The sequence below is a fragment of the Tamandua tetradactyla genome, chromosome X (genome assembly GCF_023851605.1).
Source record: "Tamandua tetradactyla isolate mTamTet1 chromosome X, mTamTet1.pri, whole genome shotgun sequence".
Lineage (NCBI taxonomy): Eukaryota > Metazoa > Chordata > Mammalia > Pilosa > Myrmecophagidae > Tamandua > Tamandua tetradactyla.
This window is the reverse complement of record NC_135353.1, coordinates 116,937,590-116,958,848: the sequence shown is the minus strand read 5'-3', so window position 1 is coordinate 116,958,848 and position 21,259 is coordinate 116,937,590. Positions and strand designations below refer to the sequence as shown.

At 40.2% G+C, this 21,259-nt stretch overlaps 1 protein-coding gene, 1 non-coding gene and 1 pseudogene across 3 annotated transcripts in view; all 3 read right to left on the bottom strand.

Moving 5' to 3' along the window:
• LOC143671118 (cleavage and polyadenylation specificity factor subunit 7-like) overlaps positions 1 to 21,259 on the bottom strand; it is a 408,209-nt pseudogene that overhangs the window by 352,865 nt on the left and 34,085 nt on the right. The window lies entirely within an intron of this gene.
• Positions 2,051 to 2,155, bottom strand: LOC143672328 (U6 spliceosomal RNA). The gene has a single exon (XR_013169787.1). It is a non-coding gene; the product is annotated as a U6 spliceosomal RNA (small nuclear RNA).
• Positions 5,884 to 21,051, bottom strand: LOC143671434 (translocon-associated protein subunit gamma-like). Its single transcript, XM_077146590.1, has 2 exons — positions 10,617 to 21,051; positions 5,884 to 9,920 (listed from the first exon to the last, which is right to left on the bottom strand). Exons 1-2 carry the CDS (start codon positions 10,845 to 10,847, stop codon positions 9,576 to 9,578), a joined length of 576 nt encoding a protein of 191 aa, XP_077002705.1. The 5' UTR covers positions 10,848 to 21,051; the 3' UTR covers positions 5,884 to 9,575.

The window sequence follows — 21,259 nt, the reverse complement described above, 5'->3', positions numbered from 1 at the left end:
TCATTTAGACCACGAAAATTTTATCTTTTGAAAACTATGAGGTGTTCTCGAAGTTTGATTACTTTCTTGGTAAAAAGGGAATCTCCCAATGGAATCGAGCTGATTGTTCACAAATATACCATCTCACCTACAGATAATGGATTTGTGTTAAGGCAGCCAAGTCCAGTCACTGGGACAGAGCAGCCTCTTCAACAAATGGTTCTTTGAGAACTGGATATCCATACCCAAAAGAATGAAAGAGGACCCCTATCTCATACCTTACACAAAAATTATCTGAAAATGGATCAAACACCTAACATTAGAGCTAAGATCATCAAACTTTTAAATGTTTTTTTTATTGTGAAGTATAACAGATATATAAAAAGCAATAAATTTCCAAGTACATTTTAACAAGTAATTATAGAACAGATTTTAAAGTTTGGTATGGGTTACAGTTCCACAATTTTTTCATTTTTTCTTCTATCTACTCCAAGACACTGGAGACCAAAAGAAATATGATTCAGCAGAAATAATGGCTTGTTAAATCCTATCTTCTCTGTTGTACTCTTCCCTCTCTTTTTCTTTTTTGTGAAAAATAACATATATACAAAGAAGCGATAAATTTCAAAGCACAGCACAACCATTAGTTGTAGAACAGTTTTCAGAGTTTCGTATGGGTTACAATTCCACAATTTTAGGTTTTTCTTTCTAGCTGCTCTAAGATACTGGAGACTAAAAGAAATATCAGTATCACGATTCAGCACTCATACTCATTTGTTAAATCCGACATTCTCTATATAGCTCCACCATCACCTTTGACCTTTCTTTCACTCTTTAGGAGTATTTGGGATATGCCCACTCCAACTTTTTCACTTTATAAGGGGGGTTGCGATGCAATGGGATGGGGGATGGAACTAGTTGATGTTCTGGAGAGACTGGCCCTCTGCATTTCAGGACTTCTCTGATCCAGGCACCCATCTGGAGGTTGTAGGTTTCTGGAAAGTTACCCTGGTACGTGGAACCTTTGTAGAATCTTATATAACACCCTAGGTGTTCTTTAGCATTGGCAAGAATGGTTTTGGTTGAGGTTTGGCAAATTATGATATGTAGCAATGTCTAACTGAAGCTTGCGTAAGAGTGACCTCCAGGGTAGCCTCTTGACTCTTTTTGAACTCTCTCAGCCACTGATGCCTTATTTGTTATACTTCTTTTCCCCCTTTTGGTCAGGATGGCATTGTTGATCCCATAGTGCCAGGGCCAGCCTTATCCCTGGGAGTCATCTTCCATGCCATCAGGGACACTTTCACCCCTGAATGTCATGTCCCATGCGGGGGAAGAGCAATGGTTTCACTTGCAGAGTTGGGCTTAGGGATATAGAGGCCACATCTGAGCAACTAAAGTGGTCCTCTGGAGGTGACTCTTATGCATACCTATAGATAGTCTAAGCTTCTTCTCTAAATACATAAGCTTCACAAGAGCAAGCCTCAAGATCAAGGACTTGACCCATTGATTTGAGTGTTCCTAATGTTTGACATAGTATACAGGGTTTCCCCAGCGGTAAAGTTTAATAGTTCCATATTTTTTCTCCCATCCTTCAAGGGACTTTGCCAATACTTTCTGATTATGTATTTAATATACTCTGGGATGTATCCAGACATTACATTAAACTATAAAGGATTAAGGGCTCTGATACTTATTCTGGGTTCCCTGTGTTTCAATTGTTTAAATGATCTATCCACACAGGTCGAATTGGGTTATCTGCTACAGAAAATTTAGGTTCTGTACAAAATAAACCTTTCTTCTTTTGGTCTCGAAGAGTAGGTGCGGTTCTAAAATAGAGACAATGTCTTCCTTATTCCGGTGTTCTGAATTACCTTAATCCGGACCTGACTGGCTTCATTCTTATCTCTAAATACCAGATTATACATAATAAAACAGCCCCTCAAAATCCAGAAATAACAACTCCCACTGCAGACTAAATGTGACTGCAATAAGAGCTTAAAATCTAAGCCCCGGTTTTCTTATGAGTATTTTCTAAATGAGATCATACAGTATTTGCTCTTTTGTTTCTAAACACATGAAACACCACGTCGAGAATTTGTGTGTCCTCCTTGCACAAGAGCCATCCTAATCTTCTCTGTATCATTCCAATTTAGTATATCCAAAAGTACTTTGTACTTTATATCCAAGTACTTTGTCAGGAAAATACAAACGCAGCTACTCAATGGGAGACAATATTTGGAAACCACATATTGGATAGGGGGTTAATATCCAGAATATATAAAGACATCTTACAACTCAACAAGAAAAAAACAAACAACCCAAATATAAAAAAAAATGGACAAAAGACATGGAAAGACATTTACCAAAGAGGAACTCCAAATGGCTCAAAAGCATAGGAAAAGATGCTCAACTTCACTAGCTATTTGGGAAATGCAAATCAAAACCACAATGAGATATCATCTCACACCTACTAGAATGGCCATTAGCACACACAAAAAAAAGAAATGAAAAAAAGACAACTCCAAGTGCTGGAGAGGATGTGAAGAAAAAGGCACACTTATCCACTGCTGGTGGGAATGTACACTAGTGCAGCCGCTCTGGAAGGCAGTTGGGTGGTTCCTCAGGAACCTAAGTTTAGATTTGCCATGTGACCCAGCAATCCCATTACTAGGTACATACTCGGAAGAACTGAAAACAGGGACACGGATAGACATCTGCACACTGACGTTTATAGAGGCATTATCCATGATTGCCAATAGATGGAAATAGTCTATGGACAGCTAAGGACAATGGTTATACTACTACCTTAATTATCCCTCAACAATTGTAAACAAATGTAACTACTTTGAAAATAACAGAATTACGTGCTGAAAATAGACGATAATTAATACTTTAAAAGGTCACCTTATGTGTGAGACTAAAGCAAAAAAAGTTTGTTACAAAATTTATATTTTGACTAGAGCATTTCCTAATATAACTCATGTAGATAGTTTGATTGAATGTCATAAATACTTGCAATCTCAGGTAGGACATAATATTTTGTTGGTTTATCCAGAGTGATGCCCCGATGAATCCCAGAGTGATTTGATCAGTGACTGGAAAAGTATTTGCAAGCCCACTTCAGGGAATGGTGAGAGTGGGGAGAAATTCAACTACCCCAAGTTGAATTCTTAATATTCTCACAAGCAGTGTGGACAACCAAAGCTATAGGCTGAGCCCCCAGTCTTGGGGTTTGTTCATATGAAACTTAACCCCACAAAGGATAGGTCAAGTCTACTTAAAATTTAGGCCTAAGAGTCACCCCCAAGAGAGCCTCTTTTGTTGCTCAGATGTGGCCTCTCTCTCCAGCCAACATGACGAGCAGTCTCACCACCCTCCCCCTCTCTGCGTGGGACATGACTCCCAGGGGTGTGGACCTTCCTGGCAACGTGGGACAGAGATCCTGGAATGAGCTGAGACTCAGCATCAAGGGACTGAGAAAAACCCTAGAATGAGCTGAGAATTAACAGCAAGAGATTGAGAGAACCTTTTCGACCAAAGGGGGAAGAGTGAAATGAGACTAAGTGTCAATGGCTGAGAGATTCCAAACAGAGTTGAGAGGTTATCCTGGAGGTTATTCTTATGCATTAAGTAGATATCACCATGTTGTTCAAGATGTAGCGGAGAGGCTGGATGGATCTGCCTGAAAATGTAGAGCTATGTTCCAGTAGCCATGTTTCTTGATGATGATTGAACAATGATATAGCTTTCACAGTGAGACCCTGTGAATGTGAAAACCTTGTGTCTGATGCTCCTTTTAGCTACTATATCAACAGAAGAGTAGAACATATGAAAGAAAAATAAATAATAGGGGGAACAAATGTTAAAATAAATTTAGTTTGAAATGCTAGTGGTAAATGAAAGCGAGGGGTAAGGGGTATGGTATGTATAATCTTTTTTTTTCTCTGTTATCATTTTATTTCTATTTCTGTTGTCTTTTTAATTCTTTTTCTAAATCGATGCAAATGTTCTAAGAAATGATGAATATGCAACTATGTGATGCTATTAAGAATTACTGATTGTATATGTAGAATGGAATAATATCTTAATGTTTTGTTAATTTTTTCTAATTAATAAAAAAGTGAAAAAAAATAAAAAAATAAAAATAATAGAATTACAAAAAACTGTTATCATCAATTGTAACAGATTTTCCACACCACTGGAAGTGTTGGTGGGGTATTTAAGGGAATCCAGTATTTTATGCATGAGAATTTTTTTAATTTTATAAATCAAAGCTTAATGACATAAGCAAGATCATTCACAAGAAATGTAGGTATGAATCCAACTTCCGTATTTTAGGTAACTTTAACTGTTGTTTCAAATTACCCTTTCCAAGTTGCAGTAACATACCAAAGACAGCTAACCAGTAAATTTTTTTTTTTTTTTTTGCATGGGCAGGCACCGGGAACCAGTAACTTTTGACTTGTAAAAAATCATTTCAATCTAATAATTTTATTAAGTTGTAAATGAGGAAACATAGGGAAATATAAAATTACTACAACACCTTAAACTTCTGCTTATTAGGAGTTTGAAAAAAATTAATCCCTTTGAGTCCTAATTACAGAACCCCTTTTCTTCTTAAGTTAAAATTTCTACTGCAGATTTTTACTAATCAAATCATATTCACTGTCATGGTTAGGAACATGTGTCAAATCGGCCCAGTCGTGGAAGCTGTTTATCTGATTGGGCAAGTACTGGCCTATCTGTTGCAATGAGGACATATCATAGGATTAGGTCATGATCACGTCAGCTGCATCCACAGCTGATTCCATTTGTAATCAGCCAAAGGGGACTGTCTTCTACAATTAGTGATGCTAAAATCATGGGAAGCCTTTTAAGGAGGACTCAGAGGAGACAGGCCCCATTCCTACTTCGGCTGGTGAGCCTCTCCTGTGGAGTTCATCCAGACCCTCCATCGGAGTCGTCAGCCTCACAGCCTGCCCTGTGGATTTCGACTCTGCATTCCTGCGGTCACGTGAGACACTTTTATAAATTTACATTTGCAAGGGTTCCCTGTTGATTCTGTCTATCTAGAGAACCCTAACTAATACATCTTGGTAACGTGAGTGGTTCTTAAGAAACAAAATCTTAAAAATGGGTTTTTATGAATGGTTTTCTACTCTGACTGGACTCAGAGACACTAAGGACTCTGATTCCAGTAATCAGAATGACACTCCCAATCCATGGAGTGAGTTGGCAAAGGAGATAGTCAAAATATCATCATTCGATTCTCCTAATGCTTCGCTTGTACGAAGCCAGACTCTGGGGGGTAATGTTTTTGACACCTTTACAGAATTTTGTAGAAATAAGAGTTATAGAGATGTTGGTTGTTTGTTGTTAGATACACTGGCTACATTAAGGGGTGAAAGGGAAGGGCTTAAGGCTTCAAATGAGAAGCTTAAGCGCTGTGTGAAAGATGTAGAAGTTTCTATGAGTATCCTGAAGGAAAATCTTATTTCTGTAGCCGTAGACTTGAGGTCTCTGATAATCAGACTCAGAATCTTATTGTTAGAGTAGCAACTTTACAACGTAAACTGAAATCTCAGTTTTGTATGGTGTCTGCCGTTAAAGTGAGGGCATTGATTGGAAAGGAGTGGGACCCTGAAAAATGGGATGGTAACATATGGATTGATAATGATGTTGGGGGCGAGGTTGAAACCCTAGGCCATGCTGAGTCTTCTCTAGATAACCCTGTAATAGTCTGCCCTGAGGACATAGCCGCCCCACCTCCAGACTGCCTTGAGGAATTGGCCACCCAACCTCCTCCTGAAGGGATTAGTCCCAGAGTGATTAATCCTGTTTCACCAGATGAAACTGCAAATGAAGGCCCTGAAGCAAATGGCTTGGAAGATATTTCTAATTCTTTTCATGACCCACCCCTACCACCCCTCATTTCTTCCAGACCAATAACTAAACTAAAGTCCCAACAGGCCCCTAAAGGTGAAGTGCAAAGTATCACACATGAGGAGGTATGTTATACTCCAAAAGAATAGTGTGAGTTTTCCAATTTATATAGACAGAAATCAGGGGAATATGTGTGGCAATGGATTTTAAGGGTGTGGGATAATGGTGGGAGGAATATAAGGCTGGATCAGGCTGAATTTATTGATATGGGCCCACTAAGCAGAGATTCTGCATTCAATGTTATAGCTCCAGTGGTTAGAAAAGGTGTTAACAGCTTGTTTGGGTGGTTGGTTGAAACATGGATCAAAAGGTGGCCAACATTACCTGAGATTGAAATGCCAGAACTGCCCTGGTATAATGTAGATGAGGGGATCCAGAGGCTTAGAGAGATTGGAATGTTAGAGTGGATTTATCATGCAAAGCCTGCTCTTACACCCCAGGAATGTCCAGAGGCTGCACCTTTTACCAGAACAGTGAGAAATAAATTTGTGAGACTGGCACCATCATCCCTAAAGAGCTCTGTGGTTGCACTTCTCTGTAGGTCAGATATTACTGTAGGAACTGCTGTCACTGAGCTGGAATCCTTAAACACAATGGGGATGACAGGATCCCAAGTTGGCAGAAGCCAGGTGGCAGCACTTAGTCACCAAAGACAGGGTAGACGTGGCTATTATAATAGACAGCAAACTCAAAGGAGGCGTCAAAATTATATGACACGCAGAGATTTGTGGCATTGGCTAGTAAATCATGGGGTGCCTAGAAATACAATAGAAGGGCAGTCTACTAAATTCTTGTTGGAGCTGTATAAACAAAAGAGTTCTAGGTAAAGTGAACAGAAGTCTAACCTGAATTATAAAAACACAGAGTCACAGCCCCTTAATCAGTTTCAAGACTTGAAACAGTTTACAGACCCAGAGCCCCTTGAATGAAGGGGAGGCCAGGTCCCTTGGGGGGAGAAACCTGTTACACTGCCACAAATTTATACTGTTAATCTTCCTCCAAGTCTTCCCCAAGGAGACCAAAGGCCTTTTACCAGGGTAACTGTGCACTGGGGAAAAGGAAATGATCAGCTATTTCGGGGATTATTAGATACTGGTTCAGAAGTGACATTAATTCCAGGGGACCCAAAACGTCACTCTGGACCACCAGTCAGAGTGGGGGCTTATGGAGGCCAGGGGATCAATGGAGTTTTAGCTCAGGTTCGTCTCACAGTGGGTCCAGTGGGCCCCCGGACCCATCCTGTAGTTATTTCCCCAGTTCCGGAATGTATAATTGGCATAGACATACTGAGCAACTGCAATAATCCCCACGTTGGCTCTCTATCTCGTGCAGTGAGGGCTATTATGTTGGGAAAGGCCAAGTGGAAGCCACTAGAACTGCCCCTACCAAGCAAAATAGTAAATCAGAAGCAATACCGTATTCCTAGAGGGATTGCAGAAATTACTGTCACTCTTAAGGACTTGAAAGATGCAGGGGTGGTGATTCCCACCACATCCCTGTTCAACTCTCCTATTTGGCCTGTGCAGAAAACAGATGGGTCTTGGAGAATGACAGTGGATTATCGTAAGCTCAACCAGGTGGTAACTCCATTGCAGCTGTTGTTCCAGATGTAGTGTCATTGCTTGAGCAAATCAATACATCCCCTGGTACCTGGTATGCAGCTATTGATCTGGCAAATGCTTTTTTCTTAATAGCTATTAGTAAGGACCACCAGAAACACTTTTCTTTCAGCTGGCAAGGTCAGCAATATACTTTCACTGTCCTACCTCAGGGGTTTATCAACTCTCCAGCCCTATGTCATAATCTTGTTTGCAGAGACCTTGATCATTTCTGCCTCCCACAAGACATCACTTGTCCTAATTACAGAACCCCTTTTCTTCTTAAGTTAAAAATTCTACTGCAGATTTTTACTAATCAAATTATATTCACTATAGTATAATTCTCTGTGGAGAATACTGGAAGAAAGATTTGCAATTCATAAGGGAAAAGTAACAGTAGAGTAAATCCTTATTAAAACCTGTGAACTGTGAATATATTTATGGCTTATAATCTTATGCACAGAAACTTAGTTAAGAAAGAGAAAGAAAACATTATCAGGATTAAAAATAAAAAGAACTCAGAAAATTCATGGTTGAAAGCACATTTTGCTTATTTGTTCTCCTACAAATTTATTCAGTTTATTGAGTCCAAAAATATATATATATTAAGAATATTAGGCCAGACAGAAAGCCTGGGATAAACTGGGACCTGGAATTGTGGGATTGAGAAAGCCTTCTTGACCAAAAGGGCAAAGAGAGAAAGGAGACAAAATAAGTTTCAGTGGCTGAGAGATTTCAGAGTCGAGAGGTTATCCTGGAAGTTATTCTTATGCATTATATAGCTATCCTTTTTAGTTTATGGTGTATTGGAAAGCTGGAGATGTGACCCACCCAACTGTGGATGGTAACTTTTCATTAGATGGTTTCATTCAAGGTGGGGTTGCTTACTGGACCCATTTAAGAGGGAACCCTTTTGGAAAAAGCCATGACAGCCCACACAGCCAGAGATCTTTGTAGATGAAGAAGGAAAATGTCCCTGGGGGAGCTTCATGAAACAAGAAGCAGGGAGAGAAAGATAGCAGATGTCGCCATGTGTCCTTCAAGTTGAGAGAGAAATCCCAAACTTCACTGGCTTTTCTTGAGTGAAGGTAACCTCTTGTTGGTACCTTAATTTGGACATTTTCACAGCCTTAGAACTATAACTTGCAACTTAATAAATTCCCCTTTTTGGAAGCTATTCCATTTCTGGTATATCACATTCCGGCAGCTTACAGACTAGAACAACAAATTACTTTGGTCTTTTACGTATCAATATTCAGGAAAGAAGTTCTCTCTCTTAACATTGCTCCAGTGGTGTGAAACCCTGGTCAAGGACAGCAACGATTCTGGTCTCACAGGTAAAATCAACCTGGCAGGGTCAAGGTGCCCTCCCTGGCCACCCAGGGCCCACAGCTTGTAGCGGGGCAATGTGTGCTTTAAGAACACAGGACACTTCTCATACGCTTGGCCACTATTTTTAGTTATTACCTTGGCTGCCTTTATTCTTTTTTTTTTTAAGAAAAAAAAAGAACTTTTCAAAAATTTCTCATCTCTGAGTTGGAGAAACTGTGTTTTAAAATTTGAGTCATTTGAAATTACAAATTCAGACACTTGTAAACATGAGGCTTCTGTCTAACACCTCAGGGCAGATGATTCATTCTGATATTTAAAAATAAAAGTTATACAATTGTGCTTGGAACACACAGAACCACTTACCAACTTCTTGCTACCATTCTACATCATAACAGCCCAGCCAAGGTTACTGTGACCTCTAAATGATCAAAGAAACAAGTTATTTTCTCTTCTTATGACTAGCACATATTTCAAGACACTTTTTTGTCTTTTAATAGACATCCTGTACTCTGAGTTTCTCTTTCAATTCACTTAATTTCAACAATCTGTCAAAAACAGCCAGTAAACAAGTACTGAATTATATATTGTTGGGTTCTTTTAAGCCCTAAAACTCCAGGCTACAAAAACATCTGGTGCGTCTCCCACCCTGACCACCCTGCTACGTTTCCATATAGCACAGGCCACCCATACATACAGAGCCAGGGGCAAAGCTGACATGGTCTAATTGGAGCCAGTAGACAGGAGGGTGGTGAGTCCTGACGAAGCACTTGTAGACAGACTGTAACTCACTGTGGGGTTGAAGTTCTTCATTACAAACAAGGAAGCAACAATGACCAAGATCAGGAATAGAATGCTGTTATGAAAGATGGAAAATGGTGTAGCTTCATAATTAGCAACTTCATTCTGCTTCCAGAAGATTCTTTCATCTTTCTCCTGTCCAGACATCTTTCTACTGTCAGCTTCAGAATGTTTTCGAGTTGCTTCCTTAGAAACAGCATCCGCCCTCTCCTGTGCTACTTCATGTTTGAGAACAAATTTTACATTCTTGTATGCTTTTCTAGTTTGCTAGCTCACGGAATGCAAAACACCAGAAACAGAATGGCATTTAAAAAGGGGAATTTAATACGTTGCTAGTTTACAGTTCTAAGGCCGAGAAAATGTCCCAATTAAAACAAGTCTATAGAAATGTCCAATCAAAAGCATCCAGGGAAAGATACCTTGGTTCAAGAAGGCCTATGAAATTCAGGGTTTCTCTCTCAAGTGGAAGGGCACATGGCAAACACAGTCACAGTTTCTCTCTCATCTGGAAAGACATATGGTGAACATGGTCAGAGTTCCTCTCTCAGCTGGAAGGGCACATGGCGAACACAGCGTCATCTGCTAGCTTCTTCTCCTGGCTTCCTGTTTCATGACGCTCCCCGGGAGGCGTTTTCCTTCTTCATCTCCAAAACACTGGCTGGTGGACTCTGCTTCTCATGGATATGTGGTTCTGCACTGCTCTCTCTGAATCTCCCATTCTCCAAAACGTTTCCTCTTTTATAGGACTCCAGAAACTTATCAAGACCCACCCAAATGGGTGGAGACATGTCGTCACCTAATCCAGCTTAACAACCACTCCTGATTAAATCATATCTCCAGGGAGATGATCTGATTACAGATTCAAACATACAGTATTGAATAGGGATTATTCTACCTTTATGAAATGGGATTTTGATTAAAACATGGCTTTTCTAGGGGGCATACTTCCTTTCAAACCAGCACATATGCCAAGGCTACCAAATGGATGTTTACTAGGGTCCTTACACTACACAGAACAGCAGACTGAAAAAGATCCATATACCATATTCGCCAATGTAACCAGATGGGGGTGGCAGGCACAATGGAGGCAATCCCAAAGAGAAGCACAGAGGACCTGGTCGAGAGGTTGCGGTTGTAATCCTGCAGGGGCAGGACCTCCTTGGACTGCTCCTTGCAGTCACCCTTAGGAGTCATGGCAAGGAAGAAGCTGCTGCATAAGAATTTTGTAAAACCATAATTTATCTAATAAAAATGTTTTCTTAATTTAAAAATAACTATAATGAGAAACAATTGTTCAACCATCAGATTGGGAAAATTCAAAATGTGGACAATATACTCTGTTGATGATGCGGTTGGGAAGGAGACATACCCCTTTAAATTGCTGGTGTGTATGCAAAATAGTGCAACCTCTAAATAGGGGAATTTACCAACATCTAATACATTTCCCCTTTCTCCCATCAATGGGACTTCTAGGAATTTATACTGAACACACTAGGACAACAATAAGGAAATACATTTTGGCATTATTTGCAATTGCAAAACATTTGAATGCCAAGTATAGAAGATACATGGTTAGATAAAATATGATAGAACCATATATCAAAGTTCTATGAGGCTGTAACAAGATAAGAAAGATTTCTAATTTATATGGATGTCAAGGCCTAGATTGTAAGCTCTTAGAGCAGTCACATTTAGTCTGGAGTGGTAATTCTACTATCGGTGCCAAGGATTTATGAAGCATGCTAAAAATAAATGTGGGAAACATGAAAAATTGTTAGTGTTAGAGATGTAATTGCTAGGAAGTTTTAGCTAGCACTAATCAAATTCATATTTAAATAAATTGAAAATTAATTCAATGGGTTTTACCAAATTTTATTTCATTTAGTGTTAGTTATTTGATCTCTTACACTATAAAAATCCTCTGGACAGTTTGTAGTTCTTAACTCCAGCTACTTATTAACTCTGCAGTAGTTTAATAAAAATGCCTCGGATATTTTCTAAATCTAAAAAAGGGGGGGAGGGTAATCTCTCTATTTATCCATATGCCTGCTTGGTCAGGCATGAAAGATGCCTTACTTCTTTATACCAAACATTGACAATGTTAAATTTTACCTGGACTCTAACAAGAGCAATGGTTATGAAATGTCTCCCACCACTCTGAGAGATGACTTACCCAAAGAACTATGCCCTTTCCCTACATGACTGGATAATACTTGCTGTACACTCTATTTAAAAAACAAAAACAGTGGACAACCAAAGCTATAGGCTGAGCCCCCAGTCTTGGAGTTTGTTCATATGAAACTTAACCCCACAAAGGATAGGTCAAGTCTACTTAAAATTTAGGCCTAAGAGTCACCCCCAAGAGAGCCTCTTTTGTTGCTCAGATGTGGCCTCTCTCTCCAGCCAACATGACGAGCAGTCTCACCACCCTCCCCCTCTCTGCGTGGAACATGACTCCCAGGGGTGTGCACCTTCCTGGCAACGTGGGACAGAGATCCTGGAATGAGCTGAGACTCAGCATCAAGGGACTAAGAAAAACCCTAGAATGAGCTGAGAATTAACATCAAGGGATTGAGAGAACCTTCTTGACCAAAGGGGGAAGAGTGAAATGAGACTAAGTGTCAATGGCTGAGAGATTCCAAACAGAGTTGAGAGGTTATCCTGGAGGTTATTCTTATGCATTAAGTAGATATCACCTTGTTGTTCAAGATGTAGTGGAGAGGCTGGAGGGAACTGCCTGAAAATGTAGAGCTGTGTTCCAGTAGCCATGTTTCTTGATGATGACTGAACAATGATATAGCTTTCACAATGAGACCCTGTGAATGTAAAAACCTTATGTCTGATGCCCCTTTTAGCTACTATATCAACAGAAGACTAGAACATATGGAATAAAAATAAATAATAGGGGTAACAAATGTTAAAATAAATTCAGTTTGAAATAGTGGTAAATGAAAGCGAGGGGTAAGGGGTATGGTATGTATAGTCTTTTTTTTCTCAATTATCATTTTATTTCTTTTTCTGTTGTCTTTTTATTTCTTTTTCTAAATCGATGCAAATGTACTAAGAAATGATGAATATGCAACTATGTGAGATATTAAGAATTACTGATTGTATATGTAGAATGGAATGATATCTAAATGTTTTGTTTGTTAATTTTTTTAGTTAATAAAAAAAGTCTAAAAATAATAAAAATAAATTTAGTTTGAAATGCTAGTGGTAAATGAAAGCGAGGGGGGTAAGGGGTATGGTATGTATAATCTTTTTTTTCTCTATTATCGTATTATTTCTTTTTCTGTTGTCTTTTTCTTTTTCTAAATCGATGCAAATGTTCTAAGAAATAATGAATATGCAACTATGTGATGATATTAAGAATTACTGATTTATATGTAGAATGGAATGATATCTTAATGTCTTGTTTGTTAATTTTTTTAATTAATAAAAAAAGTTAAAAAAAACAATAAATGTCTACATTTCATTCATGAGAATCATGCATTCTATTAATGCATGCACGCACACAGACCTATAGAAACAGGTTGAGGATGTTCTAAAATCCTTGCAGATGCCTCAAACACTAGAGATAAAGCTTTTTCCCCCCAGCTGTGCCCTGCTTTTGCTCCTGACACACCAAAGCGCTAGGGGAACAGCTTCCTCGCTGCTCTGGATGGGTCTGGAGCTCTCCTCCCAGCCCTGAAGATGTTCTCAGCACGCCGGGACAGCCTTGGACTCCGGGAGCCTGGAGAGGTGTGGGCTAAAGCTGCTGGGGGTCAAGACTCAGGGGGCTGCAGCATCACACCTGATCTCCCCAAAGTGTCTTCCAAGGCAAGGCCTCCATCTGTGCCCCAGCCCTTAACACCCACCACCCTCCCTGCTAAAGGAAGTCCAGGTCTGAGGCTGGGGACCTGGTCTTGGCCTGGTGTGGGGGGCTATTTTTCTGAGGTAGAAATGCACCAGAAGCCAGTGGATGGCCTTGGGGTGTGGGAAGTCATTCCGCAGTTGTGGGTTTGAGTCCCTGGGAGTTAAATTCATTCCAGAGATGGTGTTCTCATACTCTCCAAGGCCTACAGCGAGAGTTTAGGGGACGGTGTATGGAAATCCTTGGTATAAAGGCAGACAATGGCAGCCACTGGTCATAGTTTTAAGCCACACGCTGTTTTACCCATTGAAAACAGACCCTCCCAGCCCAGAGACGTTAATGGGTGGTGGGGCTGAGAGAGTGAGTAGCAGGAAGGTTAGGGCTGTTAGTTGTGTCATTGAACGGCTGCAAATTGTTTTTAAATAAATAAATGCAGCATTATTGAGATATATTCATATACCATACAAAGCATTCTAAGTGTGAAATCACTGGCTCAGTCTCATCACATGGTTGTGCATACAAACCCAGGATCAATTTTACAATATTTTCATTACTCCAGATAAGAAATAAAAATAAAAAAGAAACTCCACATTCTCCCATATCCCTATTTTGGACAATGATAAAAGCCTATCTAGATCTCCACTCTCAATTATTGGTTAAATAATGGAGGACACAGGTATCAACCGCACTCCCTCTTCCATGCTAAGCTAGTGCTCTACTGCTTCAGCTAATTCCTGGTACCAGAGGCATGCCTCATGAACAATCATTATCTCTGACCTGCCAACTCCCCATTCTATCTCATAAATAATTAGTTCAGAATAGAAGATTGTACCACAGAAACTACTCAAACACATAAACATTTCCTCTTCAGTTCATTGACTGAGACTGCCCTGTATTGCGAATGCAACCCCAACTATACGTCACACCACCTCTAACTTGTCTACTCTTCGTTAGGAAAGTATAAGGCAAAACCACCCTGCTGAAACACTCCGATCTTCGAACATGGGGTGCTCTCCCAATTGCAATATCCTGAATAAAATCAATTTCCCTACTGGTTTGGTGTATGTGCATATATTGTCTATGCAGTCGCCTATGCAAGCAAAAATAAAAAATAGAAATAAACATTATCAAATAGCAGAATAATGTAGCCACTGTTGAAAACTGTTTGACACTTACAAAGTTAAATGTAGAATTACCATATAACCTGATAAACCGACGTCCATGTATGTACCCTAGGGAATTGAAAGCAGGGACTAAGGCAGGTATATGTACACCAATGTTCATAGCAGCATTATTCAAAATAGCCAAAAGGCTGAAGCAAAGCAAGTGGTCTTAATAGGCATGTGGATAAAGAAAATGTGGTATACATGCAATGGAATATTACTCAGTCATGAAAAGGAGTGAAGGTCTGACATATACTGCAACATGGATGACCCATGAAGACATGTTGAATAAGCCAGACACAAAAGGACTAATACTGTATGATCCTACTTTTATGAACAAACTGGAATATGCAAATTCACAGAGAGAAATATTACAAATTATCAGGGTACGCGCATCGGGATGGGTGGCAGATTGATGATTAGCAAAGGAATGTTTAGTGCATATACAGTTTCTGTTTGAGATGATGGCAACTTTTGACAATGGATGCTTGGTGATGTTAGCACAACATTATGCATGTAATTAACACTTTGCCCGGAAGACCTATCTCAGCCACTTCTCTCCGCGGAGCAGAGCTTCACTCCGTTATTCACACAACCTAATTCATCTCTCACACACACAAAGCCACCTGTGCCCGAACTTCCTGCCAAACTTGGCGATGAAGACGGGAATTTAAAACTCATTTTCTCTAACAGGTCGCATCCCTGTGACGTCACGGCCAGCACCCGCACTGGCTCCTGCTGGGGCATAGCTTCTCTAGGCGCTCCGGAGGACTGGTCCTCTCGGTGGTCCTTTTATTAAAAAAAATATTTTTATTGCCATATCTTTACGCACTGTACACTCCATTCAAATTTAAAAATGTATGTATGAAATATTAGCCTTTGGTATTTGGGGATGGATATTTTTAAGTTGAGAAATACGATATTTAAACTTCCTCCAAACATTGTTTGAGCACTAGGGAGATAACTGCATTAGAGTCAGTGTTCACGAGCTTCAGAGGTACCCCACCCCCGCGAAACAAGGGAAAAGAATTGAGGTGTTTTCAAGGAGACTCCATATCCAATATTGAAATCGTCAGAGAACCTCTTTCTAGAAGGTTGTGAGTATAAGCCCGATGGTGACATGATCTGTGAATAGACATGCGTTAATATGCTGTGTGATTCCTGGTTGGCATGCAGTCATTTAGACAGTGTTGTCAAATACGAGGGTCGGGGTAACATATTTAGAGCAGGAGGGCATCTTCCCTTGTCTAGTTCGGTGGAGTAGGGCACATCCTGGGCAGTAGAACGTTGCTGTGATCAGAAAATTGGTTTTATGATTACTCCTTGATTTCCATTTTCATTTCCAATACAATTTCCCTACATTTACAGACCTCTATTTCTGGGTAGGAGGTGAGCTGCCTTATAATTGTGCTTGTGTGTTTCAGAATTCTTTTGCTTGTTGGTTTTGTCAAAATGGAAAAGGTAATGACCTTCCTTTGCTCTGCCTCTCAGAGTACCAACAAGGGAGAGAAAGGGACAAAAAGAAAGCATTTCCATATGGTAACTAGCAGAATTTCACCAACTCCTTATCAAAGGGGTGGTATCTTTGACAAGGAAAGTCTTGCCATTTGGTAAAATGTTTTGTGAATAGTTTTCTTCTGAAGGGACAGTAAAACCAGTTTTAAGTGCATACTGATTATGTTCCAAATTTATTTAAGATTGTTATACTTATGTGGACCGTTTAATTGAACACCATAATACTTGGAACCTTGAATAGGACATGAGATTTTGTAGGTTTGTCCAGAGAGATGCCCTGATAAATCACAGAGTGATCTGAACAGGGAATAAAAAAGTATTTGCAAAGCACCCTTGGGGGAATGGAGAGAAAGGGGGAAAATTCAACTTCCCCAAGTGGAGAATTCTTGATATTCTCACAAGCAGTGGAGACAACCAAAGCAATAGGCTGAGCCCCCAGTCTTGGGGTTAGTTCATATGAAACTTAATCCTGCAAAGGATAAGTCAAGTCTACTTAAAATTTAGAGTCACCCCCAAGAGAACCTCTTCTGTTGCTCAGCTGTGGCCTCTCTCACTCTCAGCCAACAGGACAAGCAAACTCACTGCCCTCCCCTCTCTACGTGGGACATGACTCCCAGGGGTGTGGACCTTCCTGGCAATGTGGGAGAGAAATCCTAGAATGAGCTGGGACTCAGCATCAAGGGGTTGAGAAAACCTTCTTGACCAAAAGGGGGAAGAGTGAAATGAGAAAAAATAAAGTGTCAATGGCTGGGAGATTCCAAACAGAGTTGAGAGATTATCCTGGAGGTTAGTCTTACACATAGATATCACCTGTTTAGTTAAGGTATAATGGAGAGGCTGGGGGGAACTACCTGAAAATGTAGAGCTGTGTTCCAGTAGCCATGTTTCTGGAAGATGATTGTATAATGATGTAGCTTTCTCAATGTGACTGTGTGATTGTGAAAACCTCGTGTCTGATGCTCCTTTTATCTACCTTATCGACAGACAAGTAAAACATACGGATTAAAAATAAATAAATAATAGGTGGAACAAATGTTAAAATAAATTTAGTAGATTGAAATGCTAGTGATCAATGAAAGGGAGGGGTAATGGATATGGTATGCATGAATTTTTTTGTTTTCTTTTTATTTCTTTTTCTGAATTGATGCAAATGTTCTAAGAAATGATCATGACGATGAATATACAACTATGTGATGATATTGTGAGTTTTTGATTATGTATCAAGAATGGAATGATCATATGGTAAGAATGTTTGCGTTTGTATGTGATTATGTTTCATAAAATAAATTTTAAAAAGATATTGAGTGTTATAGACAAGCTAACAGAGGAGAGCATAGTCATCCATTCTCATCAGCAATACAAACTCACAAAAACGGGCATGGTGCGATTCAACAAAAATGTGTACTGACTCCCCTGGGAGTCATGTCCCACGTAAAGAGGGGAGAGCAGTAAGTTTGCTTGTCCTGTTGGCTGAGAGTGAGAGAGGCCAGGTTTTAAGAATTTCAATGGCAAGGAGAGCTATGGGTAAAGAAGACAAGGGAACGCACTATCAAAACAAGTGACACCATTAAGAGGGAGAGATTGGTGTAATGACTAGTGCAGAGACCTTTGTATGCACTAAGTGGGAAATGGTCACCATCAATACCCAGCGGTGTGACCTTGAGTTAGTTGCTTAACCTCTCTGATAATCATCTGCATATGATGGTAATAATATTATTACCACATCTGCATATGACAGAAATAACATTGTATAATATTATACTACCCCTTGTAAGAAGTCACTCCTGACCGCCAGGGATACAGATTTCTCTTCCATGTTCTGAACATGTCCTGCTGGTTTACCTCTGTCCTGGTGTGCTGGTTTGAAATGATGTATATACCCTAAAAAAGCCATGTTTTAATCCTAATCCCATTTTGTAAAGGCAGCCATTTCTTCTAATCCCTATTCAGTATTGTATGTTTGAAACTGTAATTAGATCATGTCCCTGTGGATGTGATTTAATCAAGAGTAGTTGTTAAGATGGATTAGGTAGAGGCATGTCTCCACCCATTTGGGTGGGTCTTGAGAAGTTTCTGGAGTCCTATAAAAGAGGAAACATTTTGGAGAATGAAGCAGATTCGGAGAGAGCAGAGAATGTTGCAGCACCACATTCTGCGATCTCCAAAGGTCATTCACCAGCCAGCAACCTTTGGAGATGAAGAAGGAAAACACCTCCCGGGGAGCTTCATGAAACTGCAAGCCAGGAGAGAAAGCTAGCAGATGATGCCGTGTTCACCACGTGCCCTTTCAGCTGAGAGAGAAGCTCTGACTGTGTTCGCCATGCGCCTTCTCACGTGAGAGAGAAACCCTGACTTCATCGGCCTTCTTAAACCAAGGTATCTTTCCCTGGATGGATGCCTTCGATTGGACATTTCTATAGACTTGTTTTAACTGGGACATTTTCTCGGCCTTAGAACTGTAAACTAGCATCTGACTAAATTCCCCTTTTTAAAAGCCATTCTGTTTCTGGTATATTGCATTCCAGCAACTAGCAAACTAGAACACCTACCTGGCTTTCATCTTACTTGTTTCACAATATGTGAGCTGTTTGCTGTTTTCCTACATGAAATGTGCCTTAGGGTACACCAAGTCACAGAAGCCCAGATCCCAGAGCCTGGACCCCAGCAGGTGCCCAGGACACATTTATTGTACGAGTGCTGATGACATGTGCTACCCCCTCCATGCAGTGGAGCTAGTGTTATACCATGAACGTGTTTATTAGAAAGCATACTGTAAGTGAGTAGATAGAGGAAATTTCTCTGCTTATTTTTCTGTTAACTCACAGGCTGTTTCTGTCACAAGTCATTTAGAACTTTCTATACCAGTGTAAAACTCACCTTTCCCCCTTCAGAACAAGAATCAATTTTGAGAAATTACAATCCTCAATTTTAAGATTTACGTATAAAACTGAAGTAATCAAGATAATGTTATAATGTGGAATACAAGAGAGTCTAGGAATAGGCCCACACATTTTTAAACAATTCATTTGTGACAAATGGACAAAGGTAATTCAATGGAGAAAAAATTCTCTTGCAACAAATGGTGTTGGATCAGTTGGACAACCATACGCAATAAAAAAAAAATGAACGTGACCAACTTTAATTCTTAAACATAGCTGTTGGGATTGGAAAATGGAATGGCCTCATGGAAAATGTTTTGTCACATTCCTAGAAAGTTAATATACACTTAGGAAATGACCCAGGAACGACAGTCCTGTATACTTATGCTAGAGAAATGAAAAATCATGTTCACACAAAACCCAGCCCAGGAATATTTATACCAGCTCCACTCACACTGGGACAAAAATTGGAAATAAGCCATATGGCTGGCCACACTGTCAAACCAAAAGTTGCAGGGGACAATGTAAAACAAGCAAGGGTGACTTTATTCATGGGCTGCTGCAGCAGAGAAGAGAGACTAGGACTCAACTTAAAGCAAAGGACAGCAGGATTTTTAAGGGCAGACAGAGGCTACTGGAAAAGGCCTTAGATAATGCTAAGGATGTTGGTTGATCACTGGGAAGGAAGACGGAACTTACTGGGATTGCAATTAGTGCCATTTGGTTTGGAATTTGTTTCCTTTTGCTGTGATTGTGTCACCTGGACCTTGTAAGAAAGGCCAAGAAAGAGGAAGTGCCTCTCAGGTGTCTGGAGAGCTTAAGATCCTGGTGAGATGAGGGCCAGGTGTCAAGAGTCCCTAGAAAACTGCCTGAAGTTTAGACAAGCTAACCTAATTGAAGGGAGTCTTGGTCAGCAGTATAATCAGTAAAGAAATGGTGGTAACACAGATAATGGAAGATAGTTTGGCAATAAAAGGAACGAAATGTTGACGTGGGTAACAAACTGGAAGAATCGCTTTATCACGACAATATGGTAAATGGGAAAAAAATGTTAAAGTCATTTAGGAAAATACAGTTCAATCCCAGTAGTTGAAAAGACACAATATACCTACAAAGAAAGGCACCTTTAGAGAAAGAAAATACATGCTCATCTTGGAAGCAAAAATATACTGAGCACAGGCTAAATGGAGGGTGCCTTCTGTTCTTCGGTTGAAAAGAAGACTGCTGAGCAAAAAGAAAGCAAAGCAAGCACAGGTCTTTTCCTTAGGAAAGTTACACTATGAGGTTTACCTTTGAGAGAGGAGGTGGGAGGGGTCATTTCTGCGTTCACCTTAGTCACTAATTAATTTTCAACACTTCAGGACTCTGCGTTTTCTATGAAGAAAAATAACAGCCTTTGAAAGTCACTTTTCGATTATGTAATCGCAGGAATCCTCTTATGCTGGTAAATGTGCGTTTGAAAAGAGGGAAATTGAAGTCGCGGTGCAATATGAACCTCATTAGGTTTCAAATATACCTTATAAATGAAAAAGCTCCAAGGACACATGTCACAAAAGATTATTAGTGATCATCCCTGGGTGTTGGAACTGTCGAAAACAGGTTTCTTTATTATACTTTATCGCTCTTTCAGATTTTATACAGTGATGTTGAATGACTTCTATACTGAGAGAATATATTGCTAAAGGACCATAAAACCCCAGCACAAAGTAGGTGAAAGATTCTAACAGGACCAAGTAGAGAAGCAGAAACACAAGGAGCCCAGGAGGAAATGCCAATCGCAAAGCACAGGGGTTTTGCACGGGGCAGTGAGTAACCCACTTTCCTATCAGAAGCCCCGTTGTGCTGGGCACAGCAAATAGGAACCCATATTTGTCGGGTGAAAAAAAAAAAAGTTTGTTTTCTTTTTTCAAGCAGAAAAGGCGGGGTAGGAGCGAGACGGGTGGCCTCCATGGTACCCCACCGCCATCTAGCGGCTACATGGTCGCAGCGAGGATGTAGGTGCACCAAAAGCAACCTTTTCCGCTGCTTTCCGGACGGCAAAGTAACCTGCACTGACGAAGCGCGGCCCGAAAAGCAAGGATCAGACGCTGGACTGGGCGTGGCCTAATCGCCCCCCGCAACGCCCCTACTAACTGCAAGCCCACCTCCCGGCGGACCTGGAGCCATAGCAACGGCCTCAAGTGTTTCGGGAGGGGA